This window comes from Uranotaenia lowii, chromosome 3 (genome assembly GCF_029784155.1).
Source record: "Uranotaenia lowii strain MFRU-FL chromosome 3, ASM2978415v1, whole genome shotgun sequence".
Classification (NCBI taxonomy): Eukaryota; Metazoa; Arthropoda; class Insecta; order Diptera; family Culicidae; genus Uranotaenia; species Uranotaenia lowii.
Window position 1 is genome coordinate 30,112,424 of NC_073693.1, and position 21,497 is coordinate 30,133,920.

Sequence of the window (21,497 nt, forward strand, 5' to 3'; positions counted from 1 at the left end):
CTGCCACCACAGAGCCGGTGTTGAAATATTGAGAAAAAAAACATGTTTCTGAAAATAAATATATTCCTTATTGAAAAATGGAAGAAAATAATTGTTATTTATTGCTGCTTGAACTGAAATTTATATTTGATACCAAAAAAGGTGTGTTGTTTTGAAAGAAATAGCTGGTTTCCAGCAATCTGGATTGCTGATTTCCAGCAATTTGAAAGCTGGAAACCAGCATTATTGTTTTTTTTTTCGGCGATTTTCATCTGGTTGGAAGATTCATCCCGTGCATTATTGTTGGATTGTTTATCCAGCTATTTAAATTGCTGGAAATTTTGCTAGAAAGTCAGTGGGACAAAAACCAACAAATTTAGCATGAAGATGTTGAGACAATCATAATCAAAACAAAAAGAGGAAACTATGAAAAAAATTTGACAATCAAATTTTAAAAAAATCTGACAGAACTTTGACAACACCACGACAAATGAAAAAAATTACAAAATTAGGACAAAAATTGACAATAAAACTACAGAACTATAATACAGCTTTGTATATTTTTGTCATATTTTTATCATAATTTTGTCAAATTTTTATCACACTTGTAATATTTTTGTCAAAGTATAGTCAGATTTCTGAAATTTTTTTGCCAAAGTTTGTCATACTTGTCATTTTTTATAAGTAACTGTAGTTGTTATATTTTTATCACATTTGTTGTCAAATTTTTGACAAAGGTTTTTTTAGAGTTTTGTCCTTGGTTTCTGTCATTATTTTGATTTTTTTTTATAGTTTTGTCATGTTTTTTTCATATTTTATTGTCAAATTTACGCAATCTCAAATTATTATTTTTTTATATTTTGGTCATCGTTTTGTCATTTCATTGTCAAATTTTAAAAATTTATTAATTTGATTAATTTTTTTTTTAATTTCATTGTTAAATTTATGCTTTATATTTCTTATATTTTTTCGTATTGTTATTAGATTTGTCATATTTTTCTAATGTTTTTGTCATAATATTGTCATATTTTTAAAATTTTATTTTTTTATAATTTTGTTATATTTTTGTCATAGTTTTTTTTAGATTTCATGCCATTTTAAGTCATTTACAATCCTTAAAAGTTCAGCGGAAGCCACCATATTGGATTTTAAGATGGCGTATCATAGCGTCAGACAGCAAAATTCGACTTCTAATAATTGAGCCCTTTCACCCATATTGTGGGTGTTTCATGCAATTTTTAGTTATTTATTGCATTTTGAAGTTAGGCGAAAGCCGCCATATTGGATTTTACAATGGCGCCAAAAATCTATTTTCCGACGTCTTCACACGGTTCTGGCACCGTGTATTCATTTCCTTAAGATTCTTCTTCATATTTCCTGCGGCCTTGTTTCCACGGTCCCGGGATCCGTAAATTCTTTTTCACACGGTTTTCACTGTGGCCAGGCTTCAAAAATGAACTTGCGAAATTCATCCGGTGAATGAACATTGTCTGTACCCTAACCGATAAGAACAGGAATCCAATAGGGTCTTCTGTAAGAAAGTTTTAATAGCAATTTGGGAGTTAAGTTTTCGCAACGTTTCCTGATGAAATCTGTCAGGTTTTGCTTTCAATGCTTCCATATTTCGGAAAACATAAACTCAGCACTCAAAATAACTCCGATCGCCCTCAGTGGGTGGTAGCTCAGCTAAAAAACAACAAAAAATGGTTCCGTCATAAAAATGTTTCCTATTGTCGTGCCTTCGAGCTCACACAAGAGATGTTCCCATCATCATCTTACTGAGCCGCATCAACCATCAGATCAAAAGAGAGGCAAAATATATAAAAAAAAACAGTTTAAGCGCCTCCAATTAGGGTTCGAATTAGCAATGCACGCATGCAATTGCTCCAGTAGTTTCACACAGTTTTCCAACGCGTTGCGGTTTGCTGCCAAAGAAAACGGAAATTGCCCACGATTTTTGTGATGTTATGTTTTGTTTTTGCTGAATTAGTCTATTTATGCATTCAAAGGTAGTGATGGATATTTGAATAAATCGCACCCGCGCACTTGGGAGTAGGAAATGTTGGCTATTAGCGGTATAATAGGAGCATTTTTTTTTTTCTTTTATTCTCTCTCCGTCAGTTTAGTTTACAAAGTACTTTTTATTGACTTTTCCATCGCCACCATGTACCTCCGACGAGGATGCTAAACGATTGTGTGTTGGCATTTAAACGTTATACTTTTTGTCATTGTTCCAATGTTGGAAGAGTTAGTTAACATCCGGAAGGTTTGGGTTTCAAAATTTGGTGTTGAAGAGTTATGTAAGCTGTATTTGGTCCTTCGAACCGGATTGCAATCGAACTTTTCAAAACAGTTCTGATGAAATTTGAAGCTAGTTACATAAAGCTGTGACTTCATCTAAAAAATTGAATTGTATGTTCAAAATCATTACCTTAAGTGCCAGTTAGCCATCTGGGTCACCAATCAAGCCAACTTCATTTAAAATGTCTCAAAGTTATCTGCAAACGTCAATCTATCACACGACAGTAATTAGAGGCAGATGCCATTATGCAGACGCTGCAGAATAATGACATCTTGCCAATTGCATCGACAGGTTGCAGTAGTGAAGAAGCATAATGACAGACGGTTTTATAACATACCAGCAATCTGAAGACGCTCTGGGTCAGTCAATTCATAATTGAAACCAATCATTTCACACAGCATCAAAAATAGCAAAAAAAAGTTGGCTCGAAAAATTTTCTAATTGCAGCATTTTTCTCGTGCGCCATTTTTTCCTCCTATTCATTAGACAGACCTTTAAATGTGCCATCCGAGGTGTTTTGAGTTTTGAGCATGAGTTGAGATTTGGGTCCAACTGACTCCGCTATTTAGTAAGTCACTCGCAAAACTACCATTTTAGCGATCGTTAATGATGTCACCCCCCGATGTTGACGATTTTACTTTTCAATTTTCCCTCTCGGATTTTCAAACCTAGTGACATAATGCCGGCTGGACCAAGCTTTTCGAGAAACTCAAAAGATGCCGGGCCCCTTCAATTCAGGAGGGTTCCCATCATCAAGTTAGCCGATGAGGGAATCTTCCATTAGTTAGCGCGGGCTGTAGGCTAATATGGCGGCTAGCGCTGCTACTAATAGTCACTTGTCGGCGCCTGCTGTGACCCTCTGCGGGTGCTCTGTTTCACGTCGAATAATGATCTGTGGCTAACAACATTTGTCAACAAATCGACGAGGAACGCGCTTTCCTCATTTGAATGACAATGGCCCGCGCAACCTAAATACGGAATTGGATGTGGTTTTCCCAAACGCTTTTCTCGAAAACAGCAATTTAATCGGAATCTTAAATTTAGAATTTTGAATCTGAATACTTAAACCTGATTTTGAACCTTTAATCTTAAATTTGAAATCTTGAATCTTAATCTAATTTTGAATCTGAGATTTAAGGGATGTATCATTCTCGAGGATGAAAATCCCGGAAAAAAGAAAACAACAACAACGAATCTGAGATTTAAATCTGAATCCAAAATCAATAACTTCTATCTTGAATCATGAATCCTGAATCTTGAATCTTGAATCAAGAACCTTGAATATTGGATCTAAAATCTACAATTTAGCATCCAGAATCTAGAATCTAGATTTAATATCTGGAATCTAGAATCCAGAATCTAAAATGCTAGAATCCAGAATCTATGATTCTGGAACCTAGAATCTCGCATGTCGAATCTAAAATCTCGAATCTAGAATTCAGAATCTATAATCTAGAATCTAAAATCTAAAATCTAAAATCTAAAATCTAAAATCTAAAATCTAGAATCTAGAATCTAGAATCTAGAATCTAGAATCTAGAATCTAGAATCTAGAATCTAGAATCTAGAATCTAGAATCTAGAATCTAGAATCTAGAATCTAGAATCTAGAATCTAGAATCTAGAACCTAGAATCTAGAATCTAGAATCTAGAATCTAGAATCTAGAATCTAGAATCTAGAATCTAGAATCTAGAATCTAGAATCTAGAATCTAGAATCTAGAATCTAGAATCTAGAATCTAGAATCTAGAATCTAGAATCTAGAATCTAGAATCTAGAATCTAGAATCTGGAATCTAGAATCTAGAATCTAGAATCTAGAATCTAGAATCTAGAATCTAGAATCTAGAATCTAGAATCTAGAATCTAGAATCTAGAATCTAGAATCAAGAATCAAGAATCAAGAATCAAGAATCAAGAATCAAGAATCAAGAATCAAGAATCAAGAATCAAGAATCAAGAATCAAGAATCAAGAATCAAGAATCAAGAATCAAGAATCAAGAATCAAGAATCAAGAATCAAGAATCAAGAATCAAGAATCAAGAATCAAGAATCAAGAATCAAGAATCAAGAATCAAGAATCAAGAATCAAGAATCAAGAATCAAGAATCAAGAATCAAGAATCAAGAATCAAGAATCAAGAATCAAGAATCAAGAATCAAGAATCAAGAATCAAGAATCAAGAATCAAGAATCAAGAATCAAGAATCAAGAATCAAGAATCAAGAATCAAGAATCAAGAATCAAGAATCAAGAATCAAGAATCAAGAATCAAGAATCAAGAATCAAGAATCAAGAATCAAGAATCAAGAATCAAGAATCAAGAATCAAGAATCAAGAATCAAGAATCAAGAATCAAGAATCAAGAATCAAGAATCAAGAATCAAGAATCAAGAATCAAGAATCAAGAATCAAGAATCAAGAATCAAGAATCAAGAATCAAGAATCAAGAATCAAGAATCAAGAATCAAGAATCAAGAATCAAGAATCAAGAATCAAGAATCAAGAATCAAGAATCAAGAATCAAGAATCAAGAATCAAGAATCAAGAATCAAGAATCAAGAATCAAGAATCAAGAATCAAGAATCAAGAATCAAGAATCAAGAATCAAGAATCAAGAATCAAGAATCAAGAATCAAGAATCAAGAATCAAGAATCAAGAATCAAGAATCAAGAATCAAGAATCAAGAATCAAGAATCAAGAATCAAGAATCAAGAATCAAGAATCAAGAATCAAGAATCAAGAATCAAGAATCAAGAATCAAGAATCAAGAATCAAGAATCAAGAATCAAGAATCAAGAATCAAGAATCAAGAATCAAGAATCAAGAATCAAGAATCAAGAATCAAGAATCAAGAATCAAGAATCAAGAATCAAGAATCAAGAATCAAGAATCAAGAATCAAGAATCAAGAATCAAGAATCAAGAATCAAGAATCAAGAATCAAGAATCAAGAATCAAGAATCAAGAATCAAGAATCAAGAATCAAGAATCAAGAATCAAGAATCAAGAATCAAGAATCAAGAATCAAGAATCAAGAATCAAGAATCAAGAATCAAGAATCAAGAATCAAGAATCAAGAATCAAGAATCAAGAATCAAGAATCAAGAATCAAGAATCAAGAATCAAGAATCAAGAATCAAGAATCAAGAATCAAGAATCAAGAATCAAGAATCAAGAATCAAGAATCAAGAATCAAGAATCAAGAATCAAGAATCAAGAATCAAGAATCAAGAATCAAGAATCAAGAATCAAGAATCAAGAATCAAGAATCAAGAATCAAGAATCAAGAATCAAGAATCAAGAATCAAGAATCAAGAATCAAGAATCAAGAATCAAGAATCAAGAATCAAGAATCAAGAATCAAGAATCAAGAATCAAGAATCAAGAATCAAGAATCAAGAATCAAGAATCAAGAATCAAGAATCAAGAATCAAGAATCAAGAATCAAGAATCAAGAATCAAGAATCAAGAATCAAGAATCAAGAATCAAGAATCAAGAATCAAGAATCAAGAATCAAGAATCAAGAATCAAGAATCAAGAATCAAGAATCAAGAATCAAGAATCAAGAATCAAGAATCAAGAATCAAGAATCAAGAATCAAGAATCAAGAATCAAGAATCAAGAATCAAGAATCAAGAATCAAGAATCAAGAATCAAGAATCAAGAATCAAGAATCAAGAATCAAGAATCAAGAATCAAGAATCAAGAATCAAGAATCAAGAATCAAGAATCAAGAATCAAGAATCAAGAATCAAGAATCAAGAATCAAGAATCAAGAATCAAGAATCAAGAATCAAGAATCAAGAATCAAGAATCAAGAATCAAGAATCAAGAATCAAGAATCAAGAATCAAGAATCAAGAATCAAGAATCAAGAATCAAGAATCAAGAATCAAGAATCAAGAATCAAGAATCAAGAATCAAGAATCAAGAATCAAGAATCAAGAATCAAGAATCAAGAATCAAGAATCAAGAATCAAGAATCAAGAATCAAGAATCAAGAATCAAGAATCAAGAATCAAGAATCAAGAATCAAGAATCAAGAATCAAGAATCAAGAATCAAGAATCAAGAATCAAGAATCAAGAATCAAGAATCAAGAATCAAGAATCAAGAATCAAGAATCAAGAATCAAGAATCAAGAATCAAGAATCAAGAATCAAGAATCAAGAATCAAGAATCAAGAATCAAGAATCAAGAATCAAGAATCAAGAATCAAGAATCAAGAATCAAGAATCAAGAATCAAGAATCAAGAATCAAGAATCAAGAATCAAGAATCAAGAATCAAGAATCAAGAATCAAGAATCAAGAATCAAGAATCAAGAATCAAGAATCAAGAATCAAGAATCAAGAATCAAGAATCAAGAATCAAGAATCAAGAATCAAGAATCAAGAATCAAGAATCAAGAATCAAGAATCAAGAATCAAGAATCAAGAATCAAGAATCAAGAATCAAGAATCAAGAATCAAGAATCAAGAATCAAGAATCAAGAATCAAGAATCAAGAATCAAGAATCAAGAATCAAGAATCAAGAATCAAGAATCAAGAATCAAGAATCAAGAATCAAGAATCAAGAATCAAGAATCAAGAATCAAGAATCAAGAATCAAGAATCAAGAATCAAGAATCAAGAATCAAGAATCAAGAATCAAGAATCAAGAATCAAGAATCAAGAATCAAGAATCAAGAATCAAGAATCAAGAATCAAGAATCAAGAATCAAGAATCAAGAATCAAGAATCAAGAATCAAGAATCAAGAATCAAGAATCAAGAATCAAGAATCAAGAATCAAGAATCAAGAATCAAGAATCAAGAATCAAGAATCAAGAATCAAGAATCAAGAATCAAGAATCAAGAATCAAGAATCAAGAATCAAGAATCAAGAATCAAGAATCAAGAATCAAGAATCAAGAATCAAGAATCAAGAATCAAGAATCAAGAATCAAGAATCAAGAATCAAGAATCAAGAATCAAGAATCAAGAATCAAGAATCAAGAATCAAGAATCAAGAATCAAGAATCAAGAATCAAGAATCAAGAATCAAGAATCAAGAATCAAGAATCAAGAATCAAGAATCAAGAATCAAGAATCAAGAATCAAGAATCAAGAATCAAGAATCAAGAATCAAGAATCAAGAATCAAGAATCAAGAATCAAGAATCAAGAATCAAGAATCAAGAATCAAGAATCAAGAATCAAGAATCAAGAATCAAGAATCAAGAATCAAGAATCAAGAATCAAGAATCAAGAATCAAGAATCAAGAATCAAGAATCAAGAATCAAGAATCAAGAATCAAGAATCAAGAATCAAGAATCAAGAATCAAGAATCAAGAATCAAGAATCAAGAATCAAGAATCAAGAATCAAGAATCAAGAATCAAGAATCAAGAATCAAGAATCAAGAATCAAGAATCAAGAATCAAGAATCAAGAATCAAGAATCAAGAATCAAGAATCAAGAATCAAGAATCAAGAATCAAGAATCAAGAATCAAGAATCAAGAATCAAGAATCAAGAATCAAGAATCAAGAATCAAGAATCAAGAATCAAGAATCAAGAATCAAGAATCAAGAATCAAGAATCAAGAATCAAGAATCAAGAATCAAGAATCAAGAATCAAGAATCAAGAATCAAGAATCAAGAATCAAGAATCAAGAATCAAGAATCAAGAATCAAGAATCAAGAATCAAGAATCAAGAATCAAGAATCAAGAATCAAGAATCAAGAATCAAGAATCAAGAATCAAGAATCAAGAATCAAGAATCAAGAATCAAGAATCAAGAATCAAGAATCAAGAATCAAGAATCAAGAATCAAGAATCAAGAATCAAGAATCAAGAATCAAGAATCAAGAATCAAGAATCAAGAATCAAGAATCAAGAATCAAGAATCAAGAATCAAGAATCAAGAATCAAGAATCAAGAATCAAGAATCAAGAATCAAGAATCAAGAATCAAGAATCAAGAATCAAGAATCAAGAATCAAGAATCAAGAATCAAGAATCAAGAATCAAGAATCAAGAATCAAGAATCAAGAATCAAGAATCAAGAATCAAGAATCAAGAATCAAGAATCAAGAATCAAGAATCAAGAATCAAGAATCAAGAATCAAGAATCAAGAATCAAGAATCAAGAATCAAGAATCAAGAATCAAGAATCAAGAATCAAGAATCAAGAATCAAGAATCAAGAATCAAGAATCAAGAATCAAGAATCAAGAATCAAGAATCAAGAATCAAGAATCAAGAATCAAGAATCAAGAATCAAGAATCAAGAATCAAGAATCAAGAATCAAGAATCAAGAATCAAGAATCAAGAATCAAGAATCAAGAATCAAGAATCAAGAATCAAGAATCAAGAATCAAGAATCAAGAATCAAGAATCAAGAATCAAGAATCAAGAATCAAGAATCAAGAATCAAGAATCAAGAATCAAGAATCAAGAATCAAGAATCAAGAATCAAGAATCAAGAATCAAGAATCAAGAATCAAGAATCAAGAATCAAGAATCAAGAATCAAGAATCAAGAATCAAGAATCAAGAATCAAGAATCAAGAATCAAGAATCAAGAATCAAGAATCAAGAATCAAGAATCAAGAATCAAGAATCAAGAATCAAGAATCAAGAATCAAGAATCAAGAATCAAGAATCAAGAATCAAGAATCAAGAATCAAGAATCAAGAATCAAGAATCAAGAATCAAGAATCAAGAATCAAGAATCAAGAATCAAGAATCAAGAATCAAGAATCAAGAATCAAGAATCAAGAATCAAGAATCAAGAATCAAGAATCAAGAATCAAGAATCAAGAATCAAGAATCAAGAATCAAGAATCAAGAATCAAGAATCAAGAATCAAGAATCAAGAATCAAGAATCAAGAATCAAGAATCAAGAATCAAGAATCAAGAATCAAGAATCAAGAATCAAGAATCAAGAATCAAGAATCAAGAATCAAGAATCAAGAATCAAGAATCAAGAATCAAGAATCAAGAATCAAGAATCAAGAATCAAGAATCAAGAATCAAGAATCAAGAATCAAGAATCAAGAATCAAGAATCAAGAATCAAGAATCAAGAATCAAGAATCAAGAATCAAGAATCAAGAATCAAGAATCAAGAATCAAGAATCAAGAATCAAGAATCAAGAATCAAGAATCAAGAATCAAGAATCAAGAATCAAGAATCAAGAATCAAGAATCAAGAATCAAGAATCAAGAATCAAGAATCAAGAATCAAGAATCAAGAATCAAGAATCAAGAATCAAGAATCAAGAATCAAGAATCAAGAATCAAGAATCAAGAATCAAGAATCAAGAATCAAGAATCAAGAATCAAGAATCAAGAATCAAGAATCAAGAATCAAGAATCAAGAATCAAGAATCAAGAATCAAGAATCAAGAATCAAGAATCAAGAATCAAGAATCAAGAATCAAGAATCAAGAATCAAGAATCAAGAATCAAGAATCAAGAATCAAGAATCAAGAATCAAGAATCAAGAATCAAGAATCAAGAATCAAGAATCAAGAATCAAGAATCAAGAATCAAGAATCAAGAATCAAGAATCAAGAATCAAGAATCAAGAATCAAGAATCAAGAATCAAGAATCAAGAATCAAGAATCAAGAATCAAGAATCAAGAATCAAGAATCAAGAATCAAGAATCAAGAATCAAGAATCAAGAATCAAGAATCAAGAATCAAGAATCAAGAATCAAGAATCAAGAATCAAGAATCAAGAATCAAGAATCAAGAATCAAGAATCAAGAATCAAGAATCAAGAATCAAGAATCAAGAATCAAGAATCAAGAATCAAGAATCAAGAATCAAGAATCAAGAATCAAGAATCAAGAATCAAGAATCAAGAATCAAGAATCAAGAATCAAGAATCAAGAATCAAGAATCAAGAATCAAGAATCAAGAATCAAGAATCAAGAATCAAGAATCAAGAATCAAGAATCAAGAATCAAGAATCAAGAATCAAGAATCAAGAATCAAGAATCTAGAATCAAGAATCTAGAATCAAGAATCTAGAATCAAGAATCTAGAATCAAGAATCTAGAATCAAGCATCTAGAATCTAGAATCTAGAATTTAGAAGTCAGAATCTAGAAGCTAGAATCCAGAATCCAGAATCGAGAATCTAGAATCCAGAATCTAGAACATAGAATCTAGAATCAAGAATCTAGAATCTAGAATCTAGAATCTAGAATCAAGAATCTAGAATCTAGAATCTAGAATCTAGAATCAAGAATCTAGAATCTAGAATCTAGAATCTAGAATCTAGAGTCTAGAATCAAGAATCAAGAATCAAGAATCAAGAATCAAGAATCAAGAATCAAGAATCAAGAATCAAGAATCAAGAATCAAGAATCAAGAATCAAGAATCAAGAATCAAGAATCAAGAATCAAGAATCAAGAATCAAGAATCAAGAATCAAGAATCAAGAATCAAGAATCAAGAATCAAGAATCAAGAATCAAGAATCAAGAATCAAGAATCAAGAATCAAGAATCAAGAATCAAGAATCAAGAATCAAGAATCAAGAATCAAGAATCAAGAATCAAGAATCAAGAATCAAGAATCAAGAATCAAGAATCAAGAATCAAGAATCAAGAATCAAGAATCAAGAATCAAGAATCAAGAATCAAGAATCAAGAATCAAGAATCAAGAATCAAGAATCAAGAATCAAGAATCAAGAATCAAGAATCAAGAATCAAGAATCAAGAATCAAGAATCTGGAATCCAGAATTAAGAATCTAGAATCTAGAATCCAGAATCCAGAATCGAAGAATCAAGAATCTAGAATCTAGAATCTAGAATCTAGAATCTAGAATCTAGAGTCTAGAATCAAGAATCAAGAATCAAGAATCAAGAATCAAGAATCTGGAATCCAGAATTAAGAATCTAGAATCTAGAATCCAGAATCCAGAATCGAGAATCTAGAATCCAAAATCTAGAACATAGAATCTAGAATCTAGAATCAAGAATCTAAAGTCTAGAATCTAGAATCTAGAATCTAGAATCTAGAATCTAGAATCTAGAATCTGGAATCTAGAATCTAGAATCTAGAATCTAGAATCTAGAATCTAGAATCTAAAATCTAGAATCTATAATCTAGAATCTAGAATCTCGAATCTATAATCTAGAAATCTAGAATCTAGAATCTAGAATCTTGAATCTAGAATTTAGAATCTAGAATCAAGAATCCAAGATCCAGAATCTAGAATCTAGAATCCAGAATCTAGAATATAGAATTGAAAATATAGAATCAAGAATCTTTAATCAAGAAGCTAAAATCCAGAATGGAGAATCGAGAATCTAGAACCTAGAATCTAGAATTTAGAGTCTAGAATTTAAAATCCAGAATCCTGAATCTAGAATCTAGAACCTAAAATCTAGAATTTAGATCCTAGAATCTAGAATTTGGAATCTAGAAACTAGAATTTCAAGCCTAGAATCTAGAATCAAGAATCTAGAACCTAGAATCTAGAATCGAGAATCTAGAATCTGGTATCTAGAATCTAGAGATTAGAATCTGGAATCTAGAATTAATAATCTAGAATTTAGAAATAGGAATCTAGAATCAAGAATCATGGATCTTGTTTCTTGAATCTAGAATCGAGAATCTATGATCTAGAATCTAAAATCTAGTTTCTGAGTCTAGAATCTAGAATCTTAAATTTTGAATTTTAAAACTTTAATCTAACTCCAGAATTTACAAGAATCTAGCATCTTGAATCTTGAATTTCAACACGCCAGAAAAAAGCCTCAAGAACATGAAAAAACGGAAACCGAAATTCATGTATGCGGAAAACGGCAGTTGTCTTCATTTTTCCATTCATTGAATTTAAAATAGAACAAGCGTTGAATTTTTAAGTTAAAAATTTACCAATCATTGATTGTAACGGCCTTTAATTTAAGCGCCTAATGGTTGCAAAATTCCGTGTTATTTTCTTTTTTTTGTCTTTCAGAGCCGTTTTAAGGTTTTTTGTAAATATTTTTAGTAAATTTGACTCTGCGATTTAATTAAAAAAAAAATAATTTAAAAATTTTGAACAGTTATTGGCATTTGAGTAACCGAATCTCGTGATTTTTCAACAATTTCAAACTGACCTAAAAATGTTTTGTTTTCTCTTGCATTTAAGAACATTTTAAAAGTGTCTTTTTTTCGAATCGAAAAACGTTATAATTTTTAGGCTTTTTGTTGTCAACTTCCAGTCAAAAACATGTTTTTTTTTAAATTTACCTATTTGAAAAATTTTAACTAGAAGCTTTTAAATAACTTTGGATTTCAACAAAATTTTGATTTTTTTCAAGCATTTTAAACCCGTTATTAGGATTTTTCGCCACTTTTTTCGTTCTTGTCAGCCTTTACAAGTGGTTTCAGTTCGTTGTTATTTTTAGATTACTTCCATATTTACTCCATATTTCTTCTTAATTACAAAATAGCTTTCCAACGTGATGATATTTTCTAGATTCTAGTTAGCATTTCCAAGACGGTCTGCGCAGAATTTACCAACAAATGTAAACAAAAAAAAATGAAAACGTTCCACGAGTTTTCACATTTTAGCCTAATTCTGTGATCATTTTCTTGCGATGATCATCAGTCATCTAAATGACTTGAACTTCCAGTAAAAAAAAAACCATTCTGATCGAAAAAACTTTTATTCGATGAAGGTAATGAACTTGAAATTGTGTTTAATTTTCGATGTAAAATCAATTTTTCAATGTTTCGAAAATAAAATGACTGAGAAATTGTCTATTTTTCTTCTCTCTCTCTCTCTCTCCTATTTACAAAACCATCAATCCCAGCTCAATCGAAACCGATCGAATCGAAACGATCACATCGACGATTGACGCGAGGAAAAGCTGGTGATAATTCTTCGGTTTTCGGAAAATTGGATAATTAGCATGGGAAATCGGATGACCATCGTGTTCCGCAAAGCCATTGGATTGGGAATGAAGATGCAAAATACGATGCGGGTTGAAAAAGTAGGGAAACCAGAAAAAGAAAAACGAAAGCATTGGCTCTTATTTTCTCCCGATTTTTTTCTTTTGCTTCAGTCTTCGTCTTCTTGTTGGCTGATGGAAAAAAAGGTGAAAACGTGACAGCAGGCATATTTGAAAAGCAAATATTGGCATTATTATTTAGCCGGACCCGGGCGGTAATTTTGGGTATGTGCGGTAGCCAAGAAAAAAAAACTGGCAACTAATAAAAGTAAAAACTGGCGAAAGTGCATGCCAAATGGTGGCAACTGTGAATTTAGGCTTAATTTTTTTTCATATTTGAATAAGACCTGAAAATCTTTTAATTTATTATGAATCAATTTCGTAATAGGCAGAAGCTGGAACAATACTACGATCAACTTTATGATTAACACAACATAAAAAGACGGTTTATTTTAGCCATTTCAGTTCAATTTATTTAATAACTACAACAAACAACAAAAAACCAGCATAAACTGCTTATTAAAGATTACGTTTAGGAAAAAAATGACCTGTTAGGTGAAGTTTAAACCTAAAAGTAGGTCGGTCAATCATCTATGGAACGTATAAAGATGTGAAAATATATACCTAATAACTCGAGCGTTATTTTTCCTTTGCGAAACTCGATAAGCACTTCGAGAGAAGACAAGGGTTAAGACGAATGTTGGTAGGGAAACTAGCTGGCTCCCGCATGTAAAATAGTCATAATTATGACTATCATCTCTCGGATCTAGCAGGTCTAAGCTCAGATCGTCGAGGCGCAGAAAAACTTAAGCAGATGATTAATAAGATTGATATGAGTTATTTCAGGTTCAAAACTGTAATTGAAAAAAAGGTTTAGAAACAAATTGTTGTTGAATAACAAATGATTAAATTAAACCTTGGCTTGAGAACTAACTTAATTTAAAACTTATGAAATCCATAATAGTCTCAGGAAGAGTAAATAACAAAAATGGCGTAAATTGTGATTTCCCCCCTCTCTGCTTTATTTATCCAGCAGTTCTGAAATTGACAATCTCTTGGCATCTATTCACAAGTTTTCAAAATGATACTACCAAACGAAGAAATAAAATTTAAAATATTTATCAACAAGAATGTCGAATTAAGAATTTGAAACGATAAATTTCGTATTTCAAACTTCAAATTTACTCAAATTACCAATTTCAATACCAAAATTCGGATTCCTTTTAGTCAAGTTCAATTAGCTTAGCTGATTGACATCTCACATCCATTTTAAATAGTTGAATCTGAAATGCTCTATCTCAAAAATTGAAAAAAAAAAAACATTTTTCACGATCTCATGCGTGGCTCAGTAGAACAAGTTCTACATTACTAATAATCGTTGCAACTTCGTAATTTCCAAATTGAAATTTTTCTAACTTCAGGAATAATACAATTTTAGAATTTGAAAAAAAAAGGTTTAAATTTATTTAAGTTAAAAATTCCAAAACCGTATTCGTAAATATTTCAATCAACAATCTAAGCCTCAAAATAAAAAAACTCATTAAAAAAAACTCAAATTTTCTATGACGTAATAAATTCAATACTCGATAATTCGCTACTTCAAAACTTAGAAAATCACATACAAACTTGAAGACGAAATTTAAGAAAAAAATATGATATTTTTTGTCAAATTACCAAAACAAAACTCAAACAAAATCTTCAACTCGTAAGCAAAATTAGTTTTACCAAAACTACCTATCCATTTGGAGGAAATCTGAAGAGCAGATTTTAATTCGTGAATCAGGGAAAAGTCGGGTAAGACGGACATCCTAAGAAACAATCGCAATAGAAAATAACATATTGGACTTGGAACGCAGTAAATACAAAATGAATTTAAAATAATAAAAATTTGAAATTGTTTATAAGATAAAAATGTTTGCAACTTATTGTTGGTTTTTAAATAGCTGGATACTGGAATATCCTGTATGATCCCGTTTCATAAGAAATTTAAATACACTGCCGGCCAAAAGTTTCGGATCACCCACTAAAAACATGCAAATTATGATCGTTCATGCCTTAGCTGTCTTAGGACATATTGCAAATCTTCTGATCTCATTTGAAATATAATGAGCAATAGCTATTATTTCGGAGGAATTTTGCCCAGATATAATGTTTTACTTTTGTACCATAATCAAATCTAAAGTTAGAACATTAAAAAAAATCGCAATCAATATTCAAAAGCCGATCATCTCGGGATAGTGTGGACCAAATTTTAAAATTGGAGTTGCATTAGAAACATTATTAGTTACTTCTCAAAACACAATAAAAATCGTTTTGCAAAAAAATTAAGAATGTACTTTTAATTACTAAAATAGACACTTAAGTTATCGTCCAAAGTTTGGGATCACCCCTTAGTATGGTGTATCGGTTAGTTTGGGATTATTATTTTTAAAAACATGCAAATTTATCTCATTCACAACATCGTATTGCAGATCTGAAAGGTTCATTTGGAAGCATAGAAATTGTTGTTTTTTCATAAATTCATTCAAAAATTATATTGCAAAGTGATAACCATGAAAAATTCAGCATCATAAGTGTGAACTTTCAAAAAACAATTAATTTCAGATGAATTTTTTATGGTTATCACTTTAAAATATAATTTTTGAAAGAACTTATGAAAAAACAACAATTTCTAAGCTTCCAAATGAATCCTTCAGCAATACGATGTTGTATGAGAAAGATATGAATGATATAAATTTGCATGTTTTTAAAAGGATGATCACAAACTTTTGGCCGATAACTTAAGTGTCTATTTTATTAATTGAAAGTACATTCTTAAATTTTTGCACATATTTTATACAGGTATTTTGAGAAGCAAAGATTAAGGATCCTAATGCAATTCAAATTTTTAAATTTGGACCACCCTATCCCGAGATGATCGGTTTTGAATATTGATTGCGATTTTTTTAATGTTCTAACTTTATGTTGAGTTTAAGGTACAAAATTAAAACATTATATATGGACAAAATACCTCCGAAATAGCTATTGCTTATTATCATTCAAATGAGATCAGAAGATTTGCAATATGTCCTAAGACAGCTGAGATATGAACGATCAAAATTTGCATGTTTTTAAGTGGGTGATCCAAAACTTTTGGCCGGCAGTGTAAGTATAATCTTAATGTACTCTTTCTTTAAGTCAGCGTATGATAACTTCCAAATAAAAAAAAAACTTGAAGAATACAATTTAAAAAAAAAAACATGCCCAACCATGTGATTAAAAAAATTCAACGTTTGCTCTGGAGCGAGGATATAGAAATGATAGTTGAGTGAAATTATGTATGTCAAAAATTTAAAGTTTGACAAAATTTGCCAAAACGATTTTTTTGGACATGGACAAATGGACAAATATGATGAAAATGGCAAAACTTACAAAGCTGTCAAAACTTACAAAATTGTCAAAACGACAAAATTGACAAAATTTGCAATTTGAAAAAATTGAGCAATTTTACCGAAATTCACAAACATCACAAGATTGACAAGATTGACAGACTTGAAGAATTTGTAGACAGAAAGAAAATGCTAAAAAATTAGCATTGACAAAATAAACAAAATATTACAAAATTTTCCAAATTGGCAATAATTGATATGAATATTAATACTAAAAAAATACAGAAAAATTCACACAAATGGCCGAAACGATAAAATTGCCAAAATAACACAATTGGCAGAATTGATTAAATTGTTATCAATGCAAAATTGGCCTAATTAAGAAAAGTGGCAAATTGAAAAAATTGACAAAAATGACCAAATTTACCAAATTGCTATTTTTTACAAAAATTGACCAAATAAACAAATTGACAAAAATAGCCAAACTATCAATAAATTACATAAATCATGAAACTGACAAAGTGGCCAAATTGACCAAATTGGTCGAATCGACAAAATTGATAAAACTGACATAATTATGCAAATTGACAGAATTGCAAACATTGATTAATTAACAAAATTAAAAACTTTCAAAACATTCACAATATTGACAAAATGGATCCACAAAATTACAAATAAAACAAAACTAAAAAAAATTATTAAATTGAAAGAAAAAATTTAAAAATTGATTTTTGGAATTTTGTCAATCTAGTCAACTTTGTCACTTTCGTCCATCTCTTCCATTTTGTGCATTTTGAGATAAATTGACCAATTTGTCAATTTTGCAAATATTGTATATTTAGTCAGTTGTGTCATTTATATCAATTTGGTCACTATTGTCAATTTCATCAATTTAGTCAATTTTGTCAAAATTTTCAAAACTGTTAAATTTTACAACTTGGTCAATTATGTCATTTATGTCACTTTTGTCGATTTTGTAATTTTTTTCATTAATGTTATTTTTGTAAATTTTGTCAATTTTGTCCTTTGTTTCAATTTTGTCATTTTTTTTCATTTTGCCAATTTTGCAATTTTTTTCCTTTTTGTCAACACTGTCAATTTTGTCCATTTTATCAATTCTGTCAAATTTGCAAATTTTGTAAATATTGTCATTTTTGTCGTTTATGTTAATTTGAATCATTGTGTCAATGGGGTCCATTTTGTCATTATGTCTCTTTTGTAAATTTATATCATTTTTGTAAAATTTATCAGTTTTATGTAATTTGTTAATTTTATCAAAATTGTCAAATTTGTCAGTTTTATCTACTTTTTCAATTTTATTAATTTTGTCATACTAGTCAAATTTCAAAATTTAGTCAATTTTATAAAAATACGCCAAACTTGACAATCAAGCAAATTATGTAATTTGGTTATTTTTAACAATTTTGAAATTTTTGAAATTGTCATTTGTGTTTTTTTACTTTAGTTTTTTGTCATTTTAGTTATTTTTTTTCATTTTTATCACTTTTGTCATTTTTATCGTTTTTGTTATTTTCGTATTTTTTGTCAATTTTGTCACTGTTGTCAATTTCTTACTATTTTCAATATCATTTAATTTACTAGATGGAAAACAATTTAACATTTAGCAATTAAGAGAGTTATGCTTTGGATTTGAACATTATCAAAGAATAGGGTAGGGTGGTAAAAATCATGAAAACTAATTCCTAGATCGATCGACACAACATCATTTCAACTTCTCTCGTGCCGTTGAGATGGTGTGTATCTTCCGCGTTGCTTATGCCGTTTTCCCCTTCTCAATGCAATTTGTGCTTGCGAGCGGGGTTGCCAATTTTTTATTTATTTATTTTTTTTTTTTTTTTCAGAAATCAGGGACTGGCGAAATAAAAATCAGGCTACGTTACCAGTTCCTTACCCATTTTAGTAACATTCGCAAAAATCAGGTAAAATCAGGCATATTTTCAAAAATCAGGGAAATTCAATGGCTTATCAGGTTGTCAGGCTGAGCCTCGAAAAATCAGGCAAATCCTGAAAAATCAGGCGAATTGGCATTTCTACTTGTGAGTATAGCGTTGGGCGAAGGAAGGAAGTAGGCGTTGAGCAAAGGCAAACGCACGCGTTTCTTTTTTCGCTCGTAATAATTTTCGGAAATTTGTGTTTTTTGGTGATAAATACGAAAATGGTTTAAAAGGATCATAACCGAAATATGACGAAAAAAGGCTAGAGTTTAGTATAATCAGGAGCAGCTTGAAAGAGAATTGTTAGCGCTTCTCTGGTGTTTAATTTGTACTTTCTGGAGCTCTGCTGGGAACCGGGCCCCAACAATTATGAAGGAAACTCTGGTCGGAGTTTTACTTTTTAGTGTTGTGGTTGAAAATGAGAAAACAATTTTAATTTAAAAATTGACACGGGTGCTAGGAGTGAATAAAACAATTTGTGCTGTGTGGTTGGAAGAAGAATTTTAAACAGGATCTTGAAAGAACAGGTTTAGATCTTTTCATAGTCGGCTATCTTAACTATGGAACCTAGGCGACGTATGTGTTACAGCATACCTACTGTGATTTGGAAAAATGAAAACGCCTTGTGCTACGTAGGAAAGTGGGCTTGTTACAAGGAATCGCTTAAGAAAAAAGTTTCCAGTCCAAATCCATATTAGCTTTGAAAGGTAAAATATGTTTGATGTGGTTTGGGTGAAAATAATTCATACCATCAGTGAAGTGTTTTTTGCCGTTTCCCCCCACATGTGCTACTTTTTATGCTGCTGCACCGCAATTAATCTTGATTTTCAAATGGAAAATGTGTTATTTGAAAAACAACTAAGGGTTGAATATTGAAGCCCCGCAAAGCTAAGTATCCCTGAGAATTGTCATATATCCATTTTGAAAATTTGTTTAAGGTTCGTAGAAGATCAGTTACAAAAATGAAGTGGGAATTTTTCAATTGTGGTTCGAAGAAACTTGATTTTATTACTAAAAAATATTTACCTAAATATATGTTAAATGAAATGAAACTTTTTAAAGAACTTCTCGAGCTCTAAACAGACCTCGAAAGGTTTTGTGAAGTAATCATATTTTCTGTTTCTCTTTTTATTTTCAAGAGCGAGTGAAGGCGCTATATCCTTGGTCGATGACCAGAAATGATTGAACACAGAAATTTGCGAGTTATGGACTATTTTCTGAGTAGAAAAAAACTACATGAAATCGTGGATCTTTAAAGTTGTTGTTTGTTTTGTTTTGTAATGTTATTATACTAGACTGTTGTACGAGTAGGGGCAGTTTTACTCGGACGTAATAAGTTCTCAAAAAAGTAAATAAATTGGAATTAATAATAAAATGTTTGCATTTTTTTATCACAGTAGTAGGATTCATCCAAAAACTTGCGGTTTTTTCTCCCAATTTCCTCATGTTAAGTTAGGTCCATAAATGATCTCTTTGTTTGCATCAAGAAAAATCGCATCTGATAAATGCTGGAAACTAACATGCACATTACTATAAGTAAGTTGATCCATGAGCCAACATTCAAAATCATCCTGTGGAAGAAAAGTATTTGAAATGAACATTGTATTGTGATAAAAATCGATATTGAGTCGTCAAAATCGTTGAACTTTGACAGCTGCCAATGGAAAGCGAAACCCACCCAAACTTTCCACTCGGCACTCTGTTAAGTTATTTGAATCCGAATAAGAGCCACAGACTATTCCAGCCTAGTCATTTATCAAAAACACCTCTGCACAATGCATTGGAAAGCAATTGTGCTTTTGTTGTTAGTTTTCAAGACTCCAAGGGAGTGAGTGAGTGATATAAGCAAATGTACCCGTTCCTCGTTCATGGTCAGCAACAATCTTTGTGAACGAACCTCTTCGCAGTTGCTCAACAATTATAGATACCAGGTTGAGTGACACCATTCCACTTATTTAGCATCGATATCAACAAATCTGACCAATTGAAGTGGAAAAACATGACAGAACCCCTTAGCTAGATATGACAACTTTGATCAAATGTAGCAATAGTATCAGTCAGGTATTAGGAAGGAGACAAAAGAAAAGAAACAAGTTATGCAATGCAGAGACCCGCAGCAGCCTACTTTTCTTCTTTTCGGACCCCGCGAGTCGTCAATAATACCCATATGAAATACTCGAGCAATTTACCACGCACGATTGTCATCTCCGCGAGAGCTCCATTTATGTCAAAAAATGCATTGAAGAATCTAGAGCAGCAAACTTACCTTGTTGTAGGACCGCCGGGTCCTAAAAATGGGATGTGGGGCACCGCCGGGTGGCTGCAATGGGACAGCAGGTTCCGGAGTTACCGTTTGGACCGGCCTCGGTGGCTTGATCGTCAACTTCTTCAGGGTCGTCACCCGTTTGTCACACATCAACTGCACATCGTCGATCCGCTGCAGAACCTGTTGGTGGTGTGTATCGGTGACGAAAGAAATAAGAGAAGAAGAAAAATTAAGACATAATCAAAGTTTTCGCGTCAATTTCAATTAAGGCTGCGCGTTATGAACACATTAGCTCAGCGCAGCGCAGCGCATCAAATGTTATCAATTGGAGGCAATCTTTTAAGAGAAAAATCGATTTTCCACCAAAACACAACACACAATTCCATGGCCCAATCCCGATCAAACATCTCATTTGACGAATCATTAACTTTAAGAGAGCAAGCAGCACACAACAAAAGCGCGTGTGTTTAGCTATTATGAACAAACGAGGCCCGGGTGGAGGAAATTGGATTTTCACGAAAATCAACAACAAAACAACTCCATCGGGCGAGCTGATAAGAATCGAACGAAGCAGGCAAGGAGGCGTTGCATTGTGTTGGTGGAATCATAACAAAGTAACAAGCACAGCCACAGTAACAATAACAACAACAGAGGAGCAGCGTAGGCTTTGCTTGGGGCATCACAATT

At 31.2% G+C, this 21,497-nt stretch overlaps 1 protein-coding gene across 4 annotated transcripts in view; it reads right to left on the bottom strand.

Annotated features, from left to right (window-relative positions):
- Positions 1–21,497, bottom strand: part of LOC129751686 (guanine nucleotide exchange factor DBS) — a 361,927-nt gene that overhangs the window by 235,500 nt on the left and 104,930 nt on the right. For all 4 annotated transcript variants that reach the window (XM_055747343.1, XM_055747344.1, XM_055747345.1 and 1 more), the window contains one exon: positions 20,811–20,990. In XM_055747343.1, the coding sequence (XP_055603318.1) occupies positions 20,811–20,990 (180 nt within the window). The remainder of the gene's footprint in view (positions 1–20,810; positions 20,991–21,497) is intronic.